The 15,560-nt window shown below is 42.3% G+C and overlaps 1 protein-coding gene across 2 annotated transcripts in view; it reads right to left on the bottom strand.

The window, feature by feature from the left end:
- Window positions 1-15,560, bottom strand: part of BICC1 (BicC family RNA binding protein 1) — a 242,065-nt gene that overhangs the window by 147,205 nt on the left and 79,300 nt on the right. For both annotated transcript variants that reach the window (XM_075934848.2, XM_075934849.2), the window contains one exon: window positions 12,852-12,898. In XM_075934848.2, the coding sequence (XP_075790963.1) occupies window positions 12,852-12,898 (47 nt within the window). The remainder of the gene's footprint in view (window positions 1-12,851; window positions 12,899-15,560) is intronic.

The raw sequence follows: 15,560 nt of genomic DNA, 5'->3' as shown, positions 1-15,560 counted from the left end.
CAAAAGGGGCAGTCCTAGAGCCCAGGCTCCATCTCAAGCCTGAATATCTACCCCTCAGTTCAACAGCCCCTTATCCTTGGCCCCACATGTCTGAGGCAGCTGGGTTGGGCCAGCTGCAGGTGTCTAATTGCCATTTAGACATCTCTTTGAAGGCCACCAGACCCTGGCTCTTTCCGAAGTGCTAAAGGTAAATCTTGATGGGTGAGAGGGTTTGTTTGTCAGTCACATTACTGCCATTAGCTTGATAAAACTGAAAGATCTGGCAAGTCAGAAACAATCATGTTACTAGGCCATTTTGTAACCTAGCCTCCTACCTTGCTTTCTTTCCTCTAAATTACTATTTGTTTGCTTAGAACTATAGCTTATAACCAACACTGGGGTAGTAGGTTTTGAAAAAGGGATTAAGAAGGATTTGGAGACATTATGGTAGAAAATAAAGAAGGAAATAATAAACAAACCTGGGGAAAAGACAGAAAAAGGGCAAACCAACAGACAGACTGGTTTCAAGAAAGATCTTGAGAAGAGGGGAATAAAAGAAGGCAACAGCAGAAAGACAAGTGTGGAGGAGTCATAAAGGGCAAAATCAGGAGTCAGAATTTTATGCCAGGAATAGATGATGCAGTTGAGAGTCTGTAGTGCATACTCCACACACAATCACAGTGCCAGGTAAGCAATTATTTGACAGTAAAATTTTGGATGGACTAGAGAATAGGGAAATTTATTATTGAGGGCCAGGGAGCGAAAATATGCAGTAACTAAGGAGCAAGATCACCAAATCCTGAACAGAGTTTTTGACAGAGAGAATGCACCGATTTTGGTGATGAGAGGCTATATCCAGATTAGGGATATAAAATCCTATTTAATTGGTTAACTGGTTAAATATTCACATCCCATTACTCAGATTATTTATTTGGGGGGAATGACAATATACTCAAAGTAATTTGGTTTAATAGTAAACAATCAACCACTAAACCTAAGATTTCTCAGGCAGGAAGAAGCAAAATAACTCCAAAGGGACAGATAGATGGGTTAGCAATACTAACTCAACTTCCTCTATCTATGGTGAAAGTCAGATGTAATTAAATATTACAAGAGACTCTAGTAACCCTTTGTAGGTATATACCTGTGCAAGTAATTCAATAAGTATTTTGTGATTACCAGTGAGATTTCATAGTATTAGCTAAATACACATTAAACACTGATTTTCTATAGACTTTCCTGTACATAGACAAGTGGCACTCAACTTTACTGATGTGCGTGACAGTTCTCCAAGTTTTTTGAAATTGTCTAAGTCAGCTGAACTCTCTTGAACTCTCTTGACATTTCAAGCAGGTACAAAATCTACTATTAGCGTATATATTCCAAGTAAAGCAAAGTCAATGGCTGTCAGTATTAGGGATGTAAAAACCTGGTTAATCAGTTAGACATAGGGTTGTCAGGTGTCCCGTTCTTGCCCGGACTGTCCGTTATTCGGGTCCCCTGTCTGGTTTAAAAAAACACAGAAAATACCAGACATGTGAAATGTCTGGTATTTCCGGTTTCCCTTGGATGGAAGCCCAGCAGGTACCATTTTCCCTTGCTGTGTCTGGTGGGGGAGTGAGGAATGCAGGGCCATTTAAAGGCGCAGTGCCTTTTTTTTTTGCTTAACAATTTTGGTGGCCCCCCCCCTTTCTCCCCCTCAACAGAATTTTTTCCTAGTGGGTCATTTTTTGGGGGCAGGAGAGCGTTTGGTATTTTTTGTTAAACCATTTGGCAGCCCTAGTTAAACATTAGGTTTAACCGGTAAACTGATTAAGCAGCATCCAGACAGGGGACAACTCCAGCCCAATAGAGTAGTGCCTAGCTTGCGTCAGCTCCCTGCTTTGCCAAGGCTGGGGTTGCAGCTGGGTCTGCCACTGGCTCCGCCACTGGCTCCCAGCTGCCGCCAGAGCTACTCCTGCCTTTGGAGTGCCCAGGCCCACCGTAGTCAGAGGAAGAGGGGGCAGTTGCCCCAAGGCAAGTGACCTGGGGCTCCTACTATGTGTTCTGGGTAACTCTGAGGGCTGGAGGGAGTGCCTCCCATGCTGCCCCCACCCCTTCCACCTGAGGTCTCCAACCCTTCTGGGGGCACAGAGCCAGTCCCCCTCCACATTGCCCAGGGGCCCGCAGAGGCTATAGTCCCCCTTGACTGTTCCATTTCAAAAGCCTGACTCTTTCCAACAACAGATATGGCAAGTTCCTGCAAAATCCTTCAAAAACCTTATTGAACTGATTTTAGGTATTTTTTTGAGTCCACTATATTAAATGCAAACTTTATGAATTATTGTGCTCCAATTATTGCATGTAACTTATCTAGGGGAGCAATTTCACGTGAGGTCTGGAAGTTCAAAGGACTTTTTTGAAAATGTGCCAGACAATAATGGACTTCTGGGACATGAAGTGTTAAGATTTCCTACGGCATAATACAGGGGAAGATTAATGCAAATTCCCCACGGCGCATTATGCAAAAACTTTGCTTTGTGAAGCTATGCCTTGTGAAGCTATGCTTTTCTTCTTGCCACATTAAATCAGTTTTCTCAAGTTATTGCGGCAACAAATTAGTTTTCTGGGTTTGCAAGGTACTCTCATGGAAATTATTTGGTATTTTTCACCACTTAAGACTGGTCGATCGCGGCATCTCCGTAAGTCGATCTTCAGTTCCCTCTGAATTACATGCCTGTGCGGCTGTACAAAGACATTTTAGATCTGCGCTCTTCATTTGCAGGGCAGCACCCGTGGAACAGAAGGTGAGTAGTGGGAACGGTGTGTGATGGAATCTGTTGGGGCAGCATCAGAGGGCTAAATGCCCCGGCCACCTGGGCTGGAGCAAAGAGGGACAGCTGCCTAGCCAGCTGGCCATGGCATTCAGCCCGCTGAGGCTGTGCTGTGCTCCAGCAGTTCGGGAGGCTACCCCTCTTTGCTCCAGCCCACGTGAAGCGCGCCGCAGCCTCAGCGGGCTAAACACCACAGCCAGCTGGACGGGCAGCCATTCCTTTTTGCTCCAGTCCAGCTGGTGAGGCAGCTGCCCCTCTTTGCTCCAGCTCACATGGAGCGCAGTGCCACCTCAGTAGGCAAAGAGGAGCAAAGCAGCTGCCTGAGCAGCTGGCCATGGCCAGATCTCCACTGAGGTGTCTCAGTTGGGGCCACATCAGTGAGGCTTGGGGAGGATTGGAGAGGTTGTTCTTTTGCATCTCTCTTCTCAACTGACCCCAAACAGGTATCCCCCCACCCCCTCCCCCAAAATAAAGACAATGCTAAATCGTTTTGTGTTGGGAATAATATTTTGTTTAAAAATGAAGCCTGGCCAACAAGGCCACAATTGGGGCCAAGCCCCCGTCTGGCCACAGCATCACAATGTTCCAGCACCCGCCCCCCAAAATACCCCAACCCTGAGCCCATCATATACCTGAATCCCCTGCCCTGAGCTCCCTCTCCAATGCATCCACATCCTTTCTATAGTGAAATTACCTTCAATTACCTACTTAACCAACTTTTTACATCCCTAGATGTGATTAAAAATACTTATTTCCTTTTTACTCACTACATTTTCTGTTCAACTACTACTATTTTCCCATCATTTGATTACAAACCTGTTCATGGATAACCTTGAAAAAATACTGCTTCTTGAAGAGAAAGTCATGAGGTAAATCTTCATATATTCTTTTATTACACTGTTATCTATTACATTTAAAAATACCAACAAAGGACAAAATTCCATTTCAACCAACCACATTGCAGTATTCTCAAAGTTAAGAGTGAAAACTTTGGCAACTGTTTTTTTGATTGGGTCTGGGTAGTTTCAGAAACAGTCACAAATCATATAAAAAACCTGAAGGACTGTTTCTTTAGTTTTGTTAACACTCTACTGTGATAACTGTGAACAGCAAAGGAAAAAAGGGTGACAGACCGCCGGCCTTCACCTAGCCAGCTTCGGGGGGGAGGGTGAGTAAGGACGGGAAGACCAGCAGCCATGAGGAAAGAGCAGGATATGACAGAGGGACCTCAGGATTAGCATGCACAGGGACACACCTAGCTGTTTGGAGAGGGTTTGTCTCCCCCTTGGCTATAATACCTGCCCTGATGTGTGAAGGCTAGATCCCCACTACATGTGGGAGTATGCAGTGAAAGGCAATAGGTAAAACATATTAAAGTGGGATTTCATCTAATATGAAATAGGGATGCAATATTCGCTTATCGGTTAACGCTACTGGCTACACGCAACCTCCTCCTTCCCCACCACCAGTGCGGGGGGGGGGGGGTCTGTCCGCATTTAAAATATTTTGGGAGCCAGTGTGCAGGCATGCTCGTTCAGTCCCAGCTCGCACCAGGTCCTGGCAGCTACAGTTAAATCTACTGCAACTCTGCATTTAAAGGAGAGAGAGAGAGACAGCAGACAGGCACTCTGACTCAGTCCTGGCTCGCACAAGGTCCCAGGCAGCTACCCTCACTGAGGCTCTGAGCTGCAACGGGGTAGCTGCCAGACTCGACATGAGCCAAGACTGAGTCAGCATGCCTGCTCGCTGGCTCTCATTCGCCTTTAAATGCAGAACCGCTTATTGGTTAATCGTGTAACCAACAAAATTTTTGTCAGCTACACAATTCCTAACATCCCTAATATTCAAGTGTAACCCTGCGTTTGGGTCTTCATGTTTATTTCTTGTCACATGTGTGAATGTTTGCTTTCCCTTACTATTTAATCTCTGAATCTTTGTTAAAAAAAATAAAAATTATACATACCTCCATTACCTACAACTTGCAGACACACATTTTTTTCCTACTATTGCAACATTTTTTTAAACGTCTTAATCATATCTAGGTAGGCAATGAAATTTTTGGGTATAAAAAATACAAAAATAATGAAGAGCTGTAAAACAAACAAAATATCAGTTTTCTCCAAATTTCAGTTGTGTTGACGTAGCCCCTAGACTTCTCTCAAGTATCCCTAAGGGTACTCGTACCACTGGTTGAGAAACACTGCTTTATGCTATGTTCCCTCTAAGCCTCATAGCCACCCAAGAGGAAATCAAGAGGTGCTCCTACCCACTGCTCTGCAGCCACAATGCTCCTGCATTGGAATCCCTGACCAGCTACTCCTGGGACCACTGTGCTCTGCAAGCAGTACACTTGGGCTGCCACCTAGGAGAAATTCACATGCTGCCTAGCTGATGAACAGAGCATCCATAGCGGACACTTTGCGTGTCTATTGACGGTGTACATCTGCACATGCCTCGGATACATAAAATTTATTCTGCACATGGATGGAAAAAATTAGAGGGAACATTACCAAGGACCCTCTTGCTTGCTGTGCAGACTGGGAGAAAGAGAGGCATTAACATCAGGGTGTCCCTGTCCTCTCACCTTCCTCTTGACCACGTACACCATCTCTGCAGAGCAGGGTCGGACCTGCTGGTAGCTGCTGCCATCTGAACAAGCGTTCTGGTAAGTATCTTAAAGAGACAGCGCACAGTCTCTCAGACTTCCCCAGCAGCCAGCACACTCACACACGCGCTCTGCTCTATGTGTCTAACCCACAGAGAGTGACAGAGTGCGACTCACATGCCCACAGCCTCTATCATATACACACACACACAGTCTGTTTTCTTTCATGCTCACACCTCAACACATATTCATGTTATTTTGTTATTTCTTGGTATTTCCTGCATTGTACATATATTGTCTGTAATTTATTCTTTCAAAGTGTGTTATTTTAGTTTTTTGACGAGTCTGTGCATTTCATAGTTTTATTTCTTTCTCATGCTTAAATTTAGTACTTTGAGCAGTGAGTTCTAATATGCCTTGGCTGGAGTAATTATCCCTATTACAGCTTTTAAAACAAAATGTCTGGGTTTGTGTTTTTTTTATTTCTACTGGTGGCATATATTTGTACATTACCTCAATATTGGTGCACATAAGAACAGCCATACGAGGTCAGACCAATAGTCCATCTAGTCCAATATCCTGTCTACCAACAGCGGCCAAAGCCAGATGCCCGAGGGAGAGAACAGCACATGTAATCATCAAGTGATCCCTCTCCTGTCATTCGTTTCCAGCCTCTGAAAAACCGAGGTTAGGGATACCATTTCTACTCATCCAGGCTAAGAGCCACTGATAGACCTAAACTCCATGAATTTCATCTCGCTCTTTTTTGAAAACATAACAAAATTCATTCCACACATTGAAGGAAAAAATTGGACTTGCAGGGCAGTGATGATAGAACCTGCTGATCTTCAAAATATCACAGAAATTAATGTATATTATTTCAGTGACAATGATGAAAATACATTTAGAGACCAGAACGTACTTCAGTAACTAACTTCTTTCACCTTTGTTATATTGTCTTTACAGACTCTCAGAAAGAAACTAGCTAGCAACGACAAGGAAGTGTGGGGATTGCTACTAATTGAAAAGTGAACAATTATACTATTCACCTACATGGAAAATCCAATCTCACCTGGACTCAGAATGCTTTTGTAAAGGTAAGAAATGAACTTTAGACAGCTGCTCTGTAGAATCAATCAATAAATTACAAAAGGATTTGCAAAAGCTAAAAAATGACGATTTAATAAAAACAGATTTTTAACTTAGATTCATTTTAAAATATAAACTCATTTAATTTACTTAACAGATATATACCTCTCTCCCCCGCTCTGCTCCCATAATGTGCATTTATGGTGTGTTAGCCTACTAAAATGCTTCATTTTAGTTTAAAATGGTGGAAGATGGTGCACATGGGAAGTGACTTTTAAGCTGCCTTCCTGTGCTCATATGAGCTTCCGCAGAACTGCCTGCCCCTCATGCTGCTGCCTCTTTATCAAAGGCGGTGGGGGGTGGAGCAGGTGGGAGCTGGCGCTCACAAGGAATAGATATCCAGATTGAACAACATACAAAGCATACTATACATTATTACCATAATCCATATTATAATACTGATAATAATGTATAGTATGCTTTGTATGTTGTTCAATCTGGATATCTATTCCTTGTGAGCGCCAGCTCCCACCTGCTCCACCCCCCACCGCCTTTGATAAAGAGGCAGCAGCATGAGGGGCAGGCAGTTCTGCGGAAGCTCATATGAGCACGGGGAGGCAGTTTAAAAGTCACTTCCAATGTGCACCATCTTCCACCTACCCCCCTGCCCCATGCTGCTGCCTACCAGAGGCACTGGGGTGCAGAGAGGGGCAGCAGGTGGCTACGCACAGCCTGCACACACAGAGATACGGCTTAAAAGCTGACACCCCATGTGTGCCAGCTCCTACTGCCCCCTGTTGCGCTGCTACCTCTGTAGGAGTAAGTGTGTGGGGGGAAAGGCAGCTCCATGGGAATAGGTGCTTGCAGGGAGCCAGCTTTTAAAGCAGCTCTCCCCCAAGCATTGGCTCCAACCTATCCGCCACCCCTACTGCTGCCAATGTGGGCAGCAACGGGTGGGAAGGCAGGCAGCTTGGCATGGAAAGCCAGCTCCCAGCTGCCCCCTCCTCTGCTGCCTCTGTGGGAGGCAGCAAGGGGGTATGCAGATCTGCAGGGCCAGCACACACAGAGATCCAGCTTAAAAGCCAACTCCCTGTAAATGCGAGCTCCCACCTGTCCCCCGCCCCTGCGCTGCTGCCTCTGTGAAAGTAGGGGGGAAGCAGGCGGCTTCACAGGAGCTGGCTCCCTGACCACAGACCAAAGGTCCGCTTAGCACAATATCCTGTTTTCCAACAGCAGCCAGTGCCAGATGCCCCAGAGGGAGTGAACAGAACAGGTAATCATCAAGATTCCCTCTTCTGTCATCTGTTTCCAGCCTCTGACAAACAGACCCATTCTGGCTTAAAGTATCGATAGACCTAACTTCCATGAATTTATCTAGCTCTTTTTTGAACCCTTAACAGTCCTGGGCTTCACCACATCCTCTAACAAGGAGTTTCACAGGTTGACTATGCGCTGCATGAAAAAAAATTTCCTTTTGTTTGTTTCAAATCTGCTACCTATTCATTTCATTTGGTGACCCCTAGTTCTTTTGGTACGGGATCAAGTAAATAACTTTTTCTTATTCACTTTCTCCATACCTGTCATGATTATATAGACCTCTGTCATATCCCCCCTTAGGGACTATTTTCTAAACTGAAAAGTCCCAGGCTTTTTAATCCCTCTTCACACAGGACCCATTCCAAACCGCTAATCATTTTAGTTGCTCTTTTCTGAACTGTTTCCAATTCCAATATATAAGATTAATCAACCATATCTGTACACAGTATTTGAGATATGGGCATACCATGGATTTATACAGAGGCAATAAAATAGTCTGTCTTATCCTCTATCCATTTTTTAATGATTCCTAATGTTGTTTGCTTTTTTTGACTACTGCTGCACACTGAGTGGATGTTTTCAGAGAACTATCCACAATGACTCTAAGGTCTCTCTCTTGAGAGGTTATAGCTAAATAACCCTATCATCTGGTATGTACAGTTGGGATTATTTTTTCCAATGTGCATTACTTTGCATTTATCAATAATAAAATTCATTGCCATTTTGTTGCCCAATCACCTAATTTTGTGAAGCTCTTCACAGTCTACTTTGGTCTAAACTATGTTGAGCAGTTTTGCCACCTCATTGTTTACCCCTTTCTCCAGATGGTTTATAAATAGGTTAAATAGGATTGGTTCCTGTACAGACCCATGGGGGACACTAGTAACCTCTTTCAATTCTGAAAACTGGAGGCCATTTATTCCTACCCTTTGTTTGTTTACTGGCTTTTAACCAGTTATCAATCTATGAAAGGACCTTCCTTCTTATCCTATGACAACTCACTTCACTTAAGAGCCTTTGGTGAGGGACCTTGTTAAAGGCTTTCTGGAAATCTAAGTATACTATATCCACTGGATCCCCTTTGTCCACATGCTTGTTGACCCCCACCAAAGAACTCTAGTAGATCAGAAGCTTCAGGGGATAACCGAGTTAGTCTGTTACAGAAAAAATGGTCTGATAGCACTTTATAGACTAACAAAACATGTAGATGGTATCCTGAGCTTTCGTGGGCACAGCACACTATTTCCCTTTATAGAAACCATGTTGACGTTCCCCCTAGCAAATTATGTTCATCTATGTATCTGACAATTCTATTATTTAATACTGCTTCAATTAATTTGCCCAGTACGGATGTTAAGCTTACTGGTCTGTAACTGCCAGGATCACCTCTAGAGCCCTTTTAAAAATATTGGCATCACACTAGCTATCTTACAGTCATTAGGTTCAGGAGCTGATTTAAAGGATAGGTTACAAACCACAGTTAACCATTCTACAATTTCACATTTGAGTTCTTTCAGAGCTCTTGGGTGAATGCCATCTGGTCCCGGTAACTTTTTACTCTAACATTTATTAATTTTTTCCAAAATGGCACCTCAATCTCAGACAATTCCTCAGATCTCAAATTCCTCAGCGCCTGCCTTTCCCCCTCCCTATGCTGCCTCTGATTCAGAGGCAGAAAGGGGGGTGTGTGTAGTTGATAGGATTAACCGATAAGCCCACTGACTTCACTAGTTAATTGTGCCAGATATGCCATGGAAAGTATCTGCAAAAATGTTAGAATTTGAAAAAATCTGATAAACTTATTTATGTTTATATCATCTTTGTATTATGAACAACAAATACACAGGGTATATATTTACTTCACGACTGTGCTGTGCATCTATATGACACCAGTAAACAGATTGGCATCAGCACTGCTAGCCTATTTGATGGCCCATCAAAGGACATCAGCTGTACAACGAATCCTTTGAAAAGAGCCAAGGACTTCACCTTATGACTTAGCAATGTAGGCCTTTGGACAGAACTCTAGGGCCTTTCAATGCCATGTACTACAAGTTTGTGTTTGAAACAAAGAAAGTACTGCTGCAAAACTGCCCCCCCAGGAACAGCATGGGCTGCTGCCGTGAAACTGCTTCCCCAGGAACAGCAAGGGCTGCTGCTGCTGCGAAACTGCCTCCCTGGGAGCAGGTCCGGTAGGCTGTTACTGGCATCAATCACCTCCCCAGTAACGAGATTGGCAAGGGCTCCCGCTGAGAACCACATCCCTGGGAGCCCTGCTGCTGGGCCCACTTCTAGGGAGGAGGCTTCACTGAAGTAGCAAAGATCCTTCCCCAGAAGCGGGGCCGGCAAGGGCTCCAAGGGAGCTAGCGTGTAACCTGTGATTGAGAGGAGGAGAGAAGGGACCAGCCGGGCCCACTACGAACAGGGGCTGCTCCGGTGTTCCCCATAGGGCTGAAGCAGTTTCCTGCCCGGGGCAGCCGAGAGCTACTCCAGCCCCTACTAGTTAAACAAAAGTGGTATCCCTCACCCATTAAAGAGTGAGCCTTATCAGTTAACCGGTTAACCTTTTGCACCCCTAGTACTAACTGGGGATGTGTTCCAGAGGGACTTTCAAGCCAGAAAATTCATCAATCCTGCTAAGCACCTGATACATTGACTTTGAATCTTAATATATATGTGACTGCTTTACCATCTCTCTTCTTGTTCTTCTCTTTCTAGTTGCTAAAAGATTGCCTAGCAGCATGGTATTGATCTGATAACATGACTGACCCTTTGGAGTTTGAAGATCATTTCGTATATGTGAACAGAGTTTTTTTAAATAACTTCTCACTGTATTGGACCTATATGTTGATTGAGAGTCAGAGAACGGAAATGCAAGCAAGGGGGAGAGGTGATATCTGTTTTTGCTTCTTGATCACTAATGGGGGTGTCAGAAGCACAATTTGAATTCTAATAGAGAGGTAGCCATGTTAGTCTGATCTTGCTAAAACAAAAGTAAAAACTATGTAGCACTTTAAAGACTAGCAAGATGGTTTAATAGGTAATGAGCTTTTGTGGGTCAGACCCACTTCCTCAGATCATATTCTGGAAGAGAATTGGCATGACCATATATACCAAAGGAATACAATGAAAAAAGTGAACATGTTATTAAACTGACAAATCAGACTTAGTACAGAAGGTGAAGTGAGCAGGAGGGAGGGAGGGAATATCTATTTGAGTCAATGAATGGCTAATCAGGGTGATAAGTGGGACGCTATCTTTGTTATGCTTAAGGTAATTAGCATCTTTGTTAAGGCCCATTCGTATAGTGTCAAATATAAGGATGAAAGAAAGTTCTGAAGTTTCCCTCTGTAATCTGGTGTTAAAGTATCTTTGAAGCAAGATGAATGTAGAAAGGTGATTAAAACTATGTCCAGGTAAGCTGAAATGAAAAGCAACTGTTTTTTTCTTGTCAAGATGTCTGATTTGTGGGCATTAATTCTTTGGCGAAGTGTCTGAGAAGTCTGTCCAATATACATAGCAGAAGGACACTGTTGGCACATGATTTCAGGAATATGTGTGCTTGATCATATAACTGACATGGTTAGGTCCAGTGATGGTGTCACCAGAGTAAATATGTGGACAAAGTTGGCAACGGGGTTTGTTGCAAGGGAAAATTCCAGGGTTGGTATTAATGTGGTATGTCCTGTGATTATTGGTAACAATCATCCTGAGGTTAGGTGGTTGTCTATAGGAGACTATAGTTCTGTCTCCCAGAGCCTCTCGGAGTGTAGTATCCTGTTCCAGTATAGGTTGTAGGTTATTGATAATGCGTTGGAGGGGTTTAAGTTGGAGACTATAGGTGATGACAAGTGGTGTTCTATTGTTAGGTATCTTGGGCCTATCTTGAAGTAGATGGTTTCTGGGTATTCGTCTGGCTATTTCAATTAGTTTTTTTTTTTATTTCCCCCAGTAGGTAATTGAGATTTACAAATGCTTGGTAGAGATCTTGAAGTTTCTGGTCTCTGTCAGTGGGATTAGAGCAGATGCAGTAGTACCTAAGGGCTTGACGATAATCGTATGGTGTGTCGTGGATGGAAGCTGGAAGCATGTAGGTAAGTGTAGCAGTCAGTAGATTTTCTGTAGAGTGGGGTATTTAATCTTCCATTAGTGATTTGAACTGTGGTGTTCAGGAAATGGATCTCTCGTGTTGAATGGTCCAGGCTGAGATTGATGGTGGGGTATAGGTTGTCCAAGTCTCTGCGGAATGCATCCAGTGTTTCTTGGCCATGGGTCCAGATAATAAAGATGTCATCGATGTAGCGTAAGTAAAGGAGGGGTAAAAGGGGACGGGATCTGAGGAAACTTTGTTCTAAGTCAGCCATAAAGCACAATTTGTGCTGGGGAGTTTAACTTCAGTGTTACCACCAGTCCTGGGATCATTTGCAGCCTGTTCTGACCTTGGCATTTCTAGTAAGGGCTGACTTAGACACCAAGGGTCACACTTACTATACAGTTTAGTACTGATACATACCATGTAATATGTTGACATTAAATCTAATATATGCTGTACATATGATACCAAATATAAGTTATATTACAAAGCTCTAGTAACAATTAGAGATGGAAAATCCCAATTAACTGGTTAACCAGCTAAATATAGTGTTTAAAACATAGTGTTTTAAAGGGACAGAAGGTTGGAGAGTGGTCTCCTCGCCCGCCGCAGCTAGACTGGTGTGCCCTTCCATCACAGGCAGGGCCTGCACCATCCCAGCCAGAGCAGCCCCTCTCTGCAACGTGAGGGCCTCTTCAGCCCAGCAGTGGGGGTAAGCATGGACAGCCAGTCCTTCGTTGCCCATTTACCTCCATAGTAACAATAAAAAAAATGTTAATAATTACCATAGTTAAGAAATTAAGGAATATTGTGAAAGTTTCATAAGCATATTCATGAGAGAAAACTCTAAACTAAATATCAATTTCACTAAAATGTGAAGTATAATTTGTCCCACAATAATGTACTGAATTACTGGCCTTATCAATGGTAAGATTATAGCAAAGAGGTTTTTTACCTTCTGAAAAAAGTCTTCTCCACTTTTGCCTTTGCCCTCAGCAGCAGCTGTAAATAAAATAAAATTTGTTACAATAAATTTAAGAAATAGTTTTATAGCTGCAAACTTTTAATATTTCAGCAGAGTACTACTGAAATATAAATTCTCACACACATACACATTTATTTCACTAATGTTTTGCATCAGTGTTAAATCAAAACCAATAATAATTCAACTACTCATTTTCTTATTTAGTATGCAAACACAATTCATAAAGTGACACAAAAATGTAGAACAATAAATTCATACTGTCCTTTATCTCTAGACTTAAATCTAAGTTCTGGGAGAGGGCTATATTTAGTGCCTATTGAAACCAATGAGAATGGTTTCAGGCTTTTAGTTAAAAAGGAAAGATTTAGTTTGTAGCCTCAGTCTAATCATTCATTCATTCATATTGTGCAAACAATAGTGTTTGATCTCTACTGAAAAAATGTCTACAGCTAGAAAGACACAGGGTTTACCGATCAAGATTAGTAGTAAACTGCAAAGCAACAATGACCATTATGTTAAACCCTGAAACATGTTCAACAATATTACTAACTAGTTTTAAATAAACTATTTTTAAATGCCAACCTTAAATAGTTTTTATCTTAAATGTTTTATCCTTTATGTAATCCTCAAGGTACACTTCCTGGTTCATTTAACTGTCAATGCACCACCACAAATACCAGAAGTCTTTTTGAATCCCCTGTATAATTAATTGTATTTGTGCTGTGAATAAATGATGAAACAGCTGTATTTATAGTGAATTTCTGAAGTAAACAATTCAAATATTTTTAGTTAACACTTTAATAAATGTCAAGGTACAGATATATAAAAGGATGTGATATATATTCGTAATTTATTTCTTCTACTAATTCACACATAAAACATGCTGGATCTTCCAGAACAAAGTTAATTATTCCCAGTCAAATAGTTACAATGGAATTCCCCCTGGAACTACATATTCCTTAAACTTCATTACAATGTTACAGAAAAAACTTTAAATGGTCATTCTGCTTTTCATGTGAGTAATGTTCACATACAGAATAGATATAATACTCTCACATTCTGCCTTTCTACTATGGGCCATATGTGCAGAGGCAGTCCATATTCTTTATGGGATATGCTTATGAATATAAATATGGCATAACTGGAATATGCCTTATGTGAGACACTTTCATGTGAGACCATTGGAAAGGTTGTAATCTACTGAATATGATTATCCCAGTTGTATGCATGTATCATTTTTGTAGCCCAAGTTAGGAATATTGAACTGTGTCTCTAATTGCATATTCACTAATTTGGGTCACTTTGCTTTGGGTCATTTCCATTGTTTACATTAAAGGCCTGTGATTGCCCATTAGCAAAAAATAATGGAGTTTAACTTTCCTTTGGTGTGGGTCAGCCCATGAAGTACGGAAACAGGCCTTGCAGACACATGTGACCATGTCACCTGATACTGGAATCCATCTTAAAGTGTGTCCGGTTTTCACCCGGACTGTCCGTTATTCGGGTCCCCCGTCCGGACAATGTGAGGAGCACAGGGCCATTTTTTTTCTTAACAAATTTGGTCTCCCCCTTCCCCCCCCCCCCATAGAATTTTTTCCCCAGTGTTTTTTTGGGGGGGTGGGGGGGAAGGGGAGAATCGATATTTTTTGTTAAACCATCTGGCAACCCTAGGGACAGGGGAGAGTCAAACCTAAACAAAGAACCTTAGGCAAATCCTATTTAAGGGTGAGGAGTGAGGAGTCATCAGTTCTCCCTGGCTACCTCATCCAAGATGACTGCTAGAAACAACTAAAACTGAACTAGGGGAAGGAACAGGGCACAAGCTGGAAGGATGTCTAGTCTGGGAAGATTATTAGAACTTTTAGAGTGAGATATTATATGTAACTAGTTTCTTTAGTGTATTAAGCTTAGCTTGTGTGTTCTATTTTGCTTAGTAACCTACTTTGTTCTGTGTGCTCTTCTTATAAATACTTACATCCTATATTTTTATACTTAATAAAATCAGTTTTGTTTATTAATAAACCCAGTGTAAATAACTGTTACCTGGGGGTGAGGGCAAGGAGTCTATGTACATCTCTCTTTACCCTGACAGAGTAAACCTCATGAGCTTCCACCATACACATTTCCATACAACATAAGATGGTTTTATCTAATGTTCAGCTCCCAAAGGGGCCATGTACTTGAATTCTGGGAAAAGATCTCACCCTGTGTTTCTTACAATGTGTGTCTATAGTCCTGGGGGTGTGTCCCTGCCCCGTCTCTCAGTTTAGGTAGGCTGGAGGTATCACATATGAACTGGTGATACAATGATATTCATGCCCAGTGTATGATATATGCATGGGCTACCAATAAAAAGTGGGGGAAAACATATTGTGGAAACAGTTGATAAACAAGCCTGCCATTGGCAACGGAAAGTTGATTTCCCTTTCTGTGTAGATCAAGCTAACATAAAGATGAGAAACAGCAAGACATGACTGCAAGCAAAAGATAATGAGAGCTTATTTGCATCTGAGGCAAACAAGGGGATCAAGCTAATCCAGAAAGCAAGATAAGCAGAGGATGAAGCGCTTACACCTAGACCAAAAACCAACATGGAAGAGGATTTCTGTCTCTGTTAACTTTTCAAAGAATACATTTCAAAGGATTTCTGGGCTTAAAAAAACTGAAGAAAGAAGACAT

This window comes from Pelodiscus sinensis, chromosome 8, assembly GCF_052426305.1.
Source record: "Pelodiscus sinensis isolate ZL-2025 chromosome 8, ASM5242630v1, whole genome shotgun sequence".
Taxonomy (NCBI): Eukaryota; Metazoa; Chordata; order Testudines; family Trionychidae; genus Pelodiscus; species Pelodiscus sinensis.
Note: the sequence above shows the minus strand (reverse complement) of the source record. Positions and strands in the feature narration are given on the sequence as shown.